This window comes from Loa loa (assembly GCF_000183805.2).
Source record: "Loa loa unplaced genomic scaffold supercont3.458, whole genome shotgun sequence".
NCBI lineage: Eukaryota > Metazoa > Nematoda > Chromadorea > Rhabditida > Onchocercidae > Loa > Loa loa.
The window spans coordinates 1,308-10,897 of NW_018108638.1; the positions used below are offsets into that span (position 1 = coordinate 1,308).

The following is a 9,590-nucleotide window of genomic DNA, read 5'->3' on the forward strand; positions in this document are numbered from 1 at the left end:
CCAAGCTTAAGCATATTTCAAATCCATCAAAAGCTATCACTTTTTGTGATAGCTTTTGGCTTCAAGTAAGGATTGAAATTTTAATTTCTTTAGCAAATATAACTCGACATTTAATTTGCAAGCGAAAATTGCCAGTCCTTTTGTATAGGTTTGTTTTTTTTTCTTCTGCATAAAATTGGTATAATTAATGAAATTATCGTCTAAGATTACAATTATCATAAGTTTAATTAAAATGCAGAACCGTAGAGATGAAAGGAGATGGCACTCGAGTCTAGTGAAGAAATCGCAATTCATTATTATTTTCTCTATCATCTCGCACTTTCAACGATTTTACATTCTGTGAAAAAAAATGTCTGAATTCAACAATTTCTTCATTTATGAACTACTTTAGAAACCTGAATTTTTTTTTTTGCAGTCTTCCAATCATTTCTCAATTTCCATTAGACCTGAAATTTTAGTCAAAAATATTTGAATGCACAGTTGTAGTGCTACAATTTCTACAATTTAAATTTAAATTTATAGGAATTCTGAATGAAAACCGTACATGTGCTTTTGAGCAAAAATGATTCGAATAGCATTCAGGAAAGCTGGAACCACCCAGACCGATGCACTAAAATGTGAATCATAACAATAGCCAGAAATTCATTATTAACGATCTATCCAGTAATGCTTTATTCTTTTGAAGAATGCAATTAAAACTTTCTGTTTACAGTACTAACACATCCATTAAACAGATTGTTAAAAGCTAATTCTGCAAGTCTATTTAAATTTAATTCTAACTTTTGAATTTAATGGTATTAATATTTTTTAAATTCATACCATAAACATTTTAAGATGCAAGCTATTGTATCATATCAATTCTCTTCCAACCAAATGATAAAATGAAAATATAATGATGCATATAAACTTACAACATAGCAACTTAGTTGTAGTAGTAGTGGAGTAATTAAAACTACTGGTAATTTTCCCATAACACCACAATTTTTATTATTCTCAAAAAATCATGGAAGAGAGTAAAGATCAGATCAGATCAAATCGGATCAGATCATTCGTAAAATTGCCATCACCTGTAAAATTTTCAACTACAATTATATGTTCTTCGTAAGAGAAAGACTTCTTGCACAACTGCTTATATATTTGTTTGTCCACGTACATTTCCAAATGTCAACTCTGATTATCTTTTCCATTTTCACATTTCAAAATATCTTTTCTACTCAAACAATTTTCGATCCAAATAGCCTTGTTGATCTGTATCGACTAGGCTATTGACCTTTTCATTAACTTTCCCAGTGTATTTTGCAACGTATCTAATCAACTTATACATAGCAATGTTCATTCACAAGCAAATGTAATTTAGTCAAGTTTATTCTGTAAAAGCAATTAACTGATTAAAATGAAATAAATGTGTCGCATCACAGGTGCTTGAGACAGAATTGATAATGAACATGGGATATGTGTAATTGACACTTCCCTAGGCAAATATTAGCTAGATAAGGAAATTTGTTGGAACATATGCAGCTCATGAATGGTCCCATGCCATGAGGTGGGAGGAGAGGGAGGAGAGCATATTAATAGGTTATCACGATTTTTACCTCTTGGTAACTGGTTTATCCCCTCTGTACAGAGAACTTGTCATCCATCACATTATTATTCACTCACCTTTATTCCGTTGAAGAGGGAGAAAAGACAGGAAAATCAAAAAACCGGCATACCAAACCCAAAACCAGAACCACCAGAACCACGGGGACATTTCCCCACTAGTCACTGCTTACTGCATGGGGGGTCTTCCAAAAGCAAATGTAGTCTGATGGAAATGATTTAAACAGCCACTATCATTCGATCAAAATGTGACAACCTTTCTCCTCCTTGATTACAATTTTAAGTAAACATATAACATATTATCTCTTATTCTGCATATCGAACTCTTTTGCGACCATCACCTATCAAATTGCATATTAGTCAGTTTCAGCCTCAGGCATAGACAATTCGTTATGAACAGACCAGCTTCCACAAATAAAAAAAAATGAAGAAGATTCAACTCCTCTATGATTTTAAACAGTAGGTAGTATATTCAGCAGGATAAAAATTTGACTATATGGACCAAAATGTGCCGCCCTTCAGACAAGACTATATTGGTGTTATATCTGTCCTGCACTTCTTTCTTCTCTCATTTACTTCCTATCATCAAAAAGCAAGAAATAGTTCTGACCAATTAGCTTCATAAGGGACACTATGAAAGGTCAATTTGAAATTTTCCTATTCTCTACTGGCAAACTTTAGCAAACTCCTTCTACTTCAGAGAAATTTATAGCCCTTCAATTAAATTTTAATGAACAAGATTCAACAAGAGTACTAAAGACTTCCAAAATGTTTAATCAACACAAGGAAAAAAGAACTTTGTGTTTCCATTGTTCAGATGTCGAAGGTCACATCCCAAACACATACAGATAAGGTCAAAAATGGATAGTTTTCTCGGCATTTTTGTGAAACGAAAGAAGGCGCTTTTAGCCTTACAATGTAATTGGTAAAATATAAACATAAAAAGAAAAAAACCAAAGAAATAAAAAAAGAACGCACACACATATCTCAGAAAACTTTCGAAACCGAATCAACAACAAAACTAAGATAAATCAAACATTTCGAACAAAAAGAGTTGAAAATACACTTTTATAAAGCTTCAATCAAAAATCAAAATGAAAAACCATCTTCGATGAAATCTCACCTTCAGAGTACTGCAAAAAAACTTAAGAATCAACTTCCATATAAGTAAAAACGAGATCAAACAGTAACAGTAGGATGAGTGTCCCACAACGTTGTGAACTGCAGAAGATTTCGATTGCGGAGCAGTTTTTGGTGCATAAATACCTTCATGGTTCATGACAGGCGTTGACTCATAATGCTTTGTCGAGATGGAAAGAATAAAAATAACGCATTAATTAATCAACTGCAATATACTAACATGTGGGCGACCACCAGTATTTACTTTCCCTCATCTCTGTACATTATCTGATTTCCATAATACCTTTTCAGTTTAACTATCGAAACAGTAACTCAGAAGAAAGTAATGCCATTAGTGAGCCCATAGTAAATATGTTACTGAATTATATGTAACACGAACATTACTAACTCATTTTGCTATTTCAATGTGGGACAAGTTGATATGTTACTCGTACAACCTTAAAATAACTAACAACTAAACAAACTAAATGACAACTAAATGGAACGCGTGAACTATATAAATACATACGTAATCTGAAAAGCATAATGAGATTCACATTTTGCGGAAAGATATTGGTCCTGTATGGAACGTCTCTAAGACATTTCTTACAAGTGTTTTTCAGCAGAATATTCAGTGACCTGAAAAAAAAAAAAGCGTTAACAGCAAGTTTAAGAAGGTTACACAACGTTTATAGGAAGGGATTTATATTTATAGAATTTTTAATATCTACTCCCTTCCCTTTAATTCTTGAATCCCTTGTTCTCACAAAGTAAAATAGAAGTGGGAAAGATCAGAGAAAACCTCAATGGAAGAAAAGTAATTTCCCTTTAACTTTATCGTCAAAACCAGTTTTTATGGAAATTCCTGACTTGTAATAAATCTCTAAACAAAACATTTTAAATATACACTTGTCTGATGTATACCTTATTTGCCAGCTTTTAATATAGAGCCGGGTTTAGTTGATTTGGTCTGACTACCCGAGAAAAGACTGGAAGTACGCAGAATTGACAAATCTACATCATTCACTTCAACAAGCTTTAGTGGATGCAAACGAAAGGAGTGTGTGGTTGATGAGGAACAATATAATTGCAGGAAATCGACTACATCATCCTGAAAAATGCTCCTTAGTTGAGGTATACGAAAACAACTAGAAAAATAAAATCAGCACCAACATACCACAAATACAAAATATAATCAGAGTTTGAAATAAGTGAAACACACCAGTAAGGCTCTCTGTACGGTTCGACGAGTAAATCGCTCGATGGTTAACCGCAATGTTGAGGGATGCAAATCACAATTTGATGAACCAACAACAATTACTCCCGTGGGGGCTGAAAGTCACAAATTAAATTCAGTAGCCTTTTATTTATCTTTCAATCAAAGATATGTTCTAAAATGTTATGTAGTACTTTACGTTTCAATATTCTACGATGAATGTACAACATATAATGGATTTAGTAAACATGACGAACAAGTAGTTCATTAAGACACTCAGCACGAGAAATATGCAGTTCCGCTTTCTACGATATGTTAGATATATTATTATTCTTTTAAAATCATAATCTGTGCTGGGGCAACAAACCAATCATTCTTGTTGCCATAACTTGCAGATCACGGACATCACAGTCAGTCGCCTGATCGCCAATAACAAATAGTGTTGGACAGTATGTAAGTAGTATATCATCGTCAACATCCTAAACTATGCTATTTCTGAATTATCCCGAAGAGCTTCAAGTATATCAATATTATAAATCTTCTAACTGGAAAGAGTCGAAAATATTTACCAGAAGGATTGAATACAAAAGTAACGAAGTTAAAATAACACAAAAACAATTCCACGCAACCGAAACTTACACCCCGTGGTCCATCGGCTGTCTTCATCGGAAAGGCAAAATTGATAATAGCGGATACATTTGGCATACACTGAACGACCTGAAATACAATAGTATTTAGATCAGCCAAAAGTTCCTTATTCAACAAGTACAAGGACTGCACTTTTATAAATACATAACTTACCTGATGATTTATAACACAAGATGTTCCCCAACCGACCAAAACAATTTTAAGATCTGGATATTTTCGATGCACTTCCACTACCTTACGTGATACCAACCGGATGCAGTAATCAACAGCTTCACATACAGATATATCTTGTGCAGCTGGTAAATTCAATCGTACAGGTTCCACTCTATCTGCTACATTCGGAAGTAAAACCCTAAAAAAAGACTGAAAGTTTAAATCATACAGGGTTCCTTGAAAATGAATCGCCAAAAAAAAAAAGAAAAATATGTCTCAAAGTAGCGCATTCTAGGCAATAATGGAGAAGAATTCTCTGGAAGTTTGGAAGTGGATTTTAATCAGTATTTCTAAAAAAAAAAGTAATACGAACCAAAAGACGCTTACCGAAACATGTATTCGTGTGATCTTGATCTTGAACGATATTCAGCATGCGTGAAAGTCGGTGAAACAGTCAGCAAACAAATATTTTTTGCATGCCTTTTCTGGAAATCTTCCTTTTTTATATTTCAGTATAATCCGTTTTAAAGTTAATAAATCTTAAGAAATCTCAAGTTCGAAGTCTGACACTTGTTACGCATCGGAATAGGACAAAAATGATACATATCTTCTGCTCCTCGACTGCTGTAAAAAATGCAGCACATGAAAGTTAATAAATAGGGATCAGTAAGTTAAAGGAAGTAAGTTTAATGAGATCCGAAATGAGTTTCAATCTAAAAAAAAAGAAAAAAAAACTCGCACAGTAAGCGTTTTAGAGATAGCGACAGTTTGTGGATCCAGCACTTTTTCAGAAATAAAGTCCTGAATGCAAGCATTCACTTTGTTCAAAACTTTGTCTGTAGTGCTTTGGTCTAGAAGGAAATTTAGCAGATACCGACCCTAAAAACACCCATATTAAATATGAACAGAGAAATATGAAAAAACCAAAAAAAGTTCCTAAGACTTCATAAAATTAAGGAACATTTTTCATTCAGAGCGTAAAAATTCAAAAGAGGATTCCACGCTTAGAAAAATTCTGTGTTTGGCTATTCAGGATTTTTTCTAGCATTATAAGAAAAGCCAAAGTCTATAAAGTAATCATTTCGAACTGCATTCTAACTATTCTACAAACATCAAACATAGTACTAACTATTGTCATGCAAAATCTCAACAAATCGATATAAGTAGCCAACATTGGTAAAACCAAATGTCTAAGAAATATTTGGTGTGCCCATTTTGCATTCTCCCGTTGATCCTGAAGTAAAGGAATATTAACCAGAAAATGCGCAGAGAAAACATAAATCATGATTAAGAAAGCCAGAACCAGATAAATACAATCATACTGATTAATGAAGTACTTTAGCTGTGGTTTGCTCATAACTAGTTAACACTGCTTCTGAACTTTCTTATCAAACAATGAGATGGAAAATCAAAACATTGAGGACCGACTGATTTTCATTTTCACTCAACTAACAGAAATTGAGCGCATATGATTTGTCCGAAAGATATTTAATAACAAATGGTTATTCTATCCGCTAATAAGTTTCGATAAAACTTGCAGCCAAACCTTAGTGAATAGCAAAGCCTTATCTCGCAATCGGTGGGCATTCTTCACCATCGTATTGTAGCGTATTGAAGCACCACCAAATACATTCTGGGATGAAACCTCGGAGCAATACTGCGCCGAGATAATGGTTAACATGTCATTCAGTAAACGCTTTCGATCCAGCACTTCGTTTGCAAATCTTAATTAATCATATCGCCTAACAAAATTCGACCAAAAATCTTTCTGCAGGTACAACTCAGCACAGTCAAGTCCATAGTTTAACCTTGCGCAAAAACACCTCAAATTACTCTAACAAATTAACCCAATATCGCCCACAGCTTACAAAGATTTGATCCAATACCTCCTATTAAATGCACCCAATTTGATTGCTAAACTAATTCAGAAAGCATGAAGTTCAAATTATGCAGATACATTGTTTTGACGTTATCCAACGTTAGCAGATATCCATGTTCAACTTTCAGTTCTTCTTCGTTATCCACTTCTGGTCTCGGTATGATCTTGTTGATTTCAAATGCCACACTGATTGCTGAACGACCATCTGGCGCCTCATCATCACCTTCGACGGCTAATTCTGAATCCACATCCACAACTGCATCCCCACCATCTTCTTTTTTTAGATCATCACTGAAATCATAAACCCACTCAATCAGATCTGAAATTATCTAGTCTGTTCTAAATAAAACAATGCGATAAGCTAATAGTTTTTGACATAGTTCAGAATCGAGTAGAAATAAGCTCCTGGTTTTACTGAACCATAGTTGCATGTTCAACTATCAAGATATGGTGTGGTTGTCCGAAACTTCAAAACAGTAGAGAGGCCGGTGTGTAAATACAATACAACAGCCAACAAAAACGACATAATGCGGCTAAATATCCCGTGATTTTTTCATCTTCCGCAGTTCGAAAAATTAACAAACCCTCGCAACAAGATTTCTCGATAGAAAAATGACGGATTGTCGTCGCTTGAACGACTTTTTAAACCAATGGCAAGTGGATTAAGTTTTCGGCGCTGAGCAATACGTTTGAAATATGGCATGTTTTGGTGTGGTAATCTGGAAATTAAAAAAGCAACATCTAAGAGAATATAAAAATTATAAAAATGTAAACCACTTCCCTTTATTTATTACAAATGTTAAAGTTTTTCAAATGTCCATTTTACGAATTTTTAAATTTAGCATGAACCGCGTTGCTTCCTTCCGAATTTCGATTTCCAAGCAATTTGTAAAGCTGATTTAACTTTTCCAGCAGAATCAAGCAGTGAGGGTTTTTAACAATTCTATCTCTTATATTTTTTTATAACTCGTAAATCAGTCATAACATCTTTCAAACCTACTTCTGCTTTGTTTTATCAGGAGCTGACTTTGAGTCTGCTCGCTTGTTTCTTAATCGAGTAGAAATATGGATTTCATTCCCCTCTGAAATGAAGTATTTACTAAATCAATTTGGATTAGTGACAAGATAAATATGCATTTGCAGAACCATAGATCTTCAACTTCGAAATAATCTCACCAGGTTTTGTAGTATCAACATCAACTGACATACTGCTTTTCCGTCGTTGACCTTTCGATATTGACTGCGACATGTTCGAAGACAAATCGTTCGTTCCTTCTGAATCTAAACGGACTCTGCGGCGACGCATACTCGTAGAGCTAATTGTTGTATCTAAAACTAATGTCCGTAAAATAACTATATTCGAAAATCAATTAAGCACTATACTGAGCAAGCATCATATGAAGCGAGGTATCAGAATTTCTGAGTTGATTAGTATCCAGAATATAATTAAATACGGAAAAAAATGGTCCAGACTACCGATATGTTTTCTTCAATAAATATCGATTGATAAATATGAATTACCTTGCTCTGCTCCTTCAGATATTGACAGAGTTCTTCCATCCCGCACCGAACTGCTTGTTTTTTCTCCTGAACGATGTAAGTCTGCAGCACTTCCAATGCTCTCTGCTTTAATCACATCAGTTGAGGCCTTCCTGCTTGCTCCATCATATTCACCATCATAATCTGTCAAATTACTGCTTCTCGGACAAGAATTGATCTGATCCATAAATAAATGATGTATAACGAGCTGATAATAAATACTTCGAACTACAATATAAAAACTGGCATCAATGAAAATTTTAGTCCAAACTTCTTTTTTATATTTGCTAGCAATGGAGAAGGTAAGGTAAAACCGTGACTACATTCAAAATACGAACACTTATGATGCAATAAATGAAATGTTATAAAGCAGAAAGGATTACCTTTCCTTCTTCGGAGTTGCAAATATTTGTATCAAATTCCAGTTTTTCGTCAAACGATTCCTGATGTTTCTCATCAGAATGCTTGCCTAAAATACACTATGTTTTTTCAAAAAAAAAAAAGAAAATACATATTTCATTTTTTCAAAAGGAAGTGTTGAATCACAATCAGAAATTAGCTGAAAATAATATAAAAACTGACTATCAGCAATCGAATTCTGCGCGCGTTTTCGTTTTTGCTTCGACGGTAAGTACCCTGACAAAAGAGCATCACCATCTTCGGTACCACTTTTGAGTTTAGTATCATCGGATTCAACAGAGTCAAAAACATTTAGTTGTGCCACTGCAGGAGTCTTGACGGTATTTGACTTACGCCGTCGGCTAAATAAAGAAGGATAGAGCTGTTCATAGGAAATCGGTCTTTTACGTGTGAGTCGACCTGTCGATTCGCACTCATGTCCTCTTTTGAAAACTGAATCTAACAAACTGTTGTGACATTCCTGAAAATATTAGATTTCAGTATTCAGCTGCTGATTTGTTAAAACATACTTGACAAATATTTTGCATGTTATACGCCTTACAATGATTTCGTATCAAATCCTATTTTAAAAACTACTAGGTCATATACAAACTGACGTATATCAGAACCACTCATCAACTCCTGCTGAGAGCAGGAATGAAACATTGGAGTTGGTGGACAGCATGAATTCATATTTTTTACTGCTTTTCAATGAATTCACCTTTGATGTCTTCAGTATATAATACCGATATTGAAATGCTTCGCTTAGTTGCAAATGTGCCATTTATTCTAATTTGTATTATTGTTATACAGCTAATATATCCATTTATTTCTGCTAAGCTGTGCCCATGAACAGCAAGCCATACCCACTAATGATTTTTCAGGATATTGAGCAGCAGAATAGGCTACTGATTTTTTCTGCTACTAAAGCAATTCGAAACGCTTCTATATTTTTGGATGTTGTGATTTTTTAAGTCAAAAAGACCCTCCAGTAGTTTGAATATAATCATTGAATTACAGTCTGTTGCACCGAAAGTT

General features: G+C 34.2%; 1 protein-coding gene across 1 annotated transcript in view; it reads right to left on the reverse strand.

Moving 5' to 3' along the window:
* Window positions 1-3,054: 3,054 nt before the first annotated feature.
* The window catches only part of LOAG_18707 (hypothetical protein), a gene marked incomplete at its 5' end in the record, with an annotated part of 13,667 nt that continues 7,131 nt past the window's right edge, over window positions 3,055-9,590 (reverse strand). The window contains 17 exons of the mRNA XM_020451370.1: window positions 3,055-3,357; window positions 3,643-3,829; window positions 3,941-4,050; window positions 4,302-4,413; window positions 4,574-4,651; window positions 4,736-4,934; window positions 5,123-5,220; window positions 5,477-5,614; window positions 5,865-5,969; window positions 6,282-6,459; window positions 6,693-6,905; window positions 7,199-7,333; window positions 7,615-7,696; window positions 7,791-7,943; window positions 8,136-8,331; window positions 8,537-8,622; window positions 8,736-9,033. Coding sequence (XP_020304850.1) covers window positions 3,644-3,829; window positions 3,941-4,050; window positions 4,302-4,413; window positions 4,574-4,651; window positions 4,736-4,934; window positions 5,123-5,220; window positions 5,477-5,614; window positions 5,865-5,969; window positions 6,282-6,459; window positions 6,693-6,905; window positions 7,199-7,333; window positions 7,615-7,696; window positions 7,791-7,943; window positions 8,136-8,331; window positions 8,537-8,622; window positions 8,736-9,033 — 2,367 coding nt within the window. The 3' untranslated portion in view covers window positions 3,055-3,357; window position 3,643. The remainder of the gene's footprint in view (window positions 3,358-3,642; window positions 3,830-3,940; window positions 4,051-4,301; window positions 4,414-4,573; window positions 4,652-4,735; window positions 4,935-5,122; window positions 5,221-5,476; window positions 5,615-5,864; window positions 5,970-6,281; window positions 6,460-6,692; window positions 6,906-7,198; window positions 7,334-7,614; window positions 7,697-7,790; window positions 7,944-8,135; window positions 8,332-8,536; window positions 8,623-8,735; window positions 9,034-9,590) is intronic.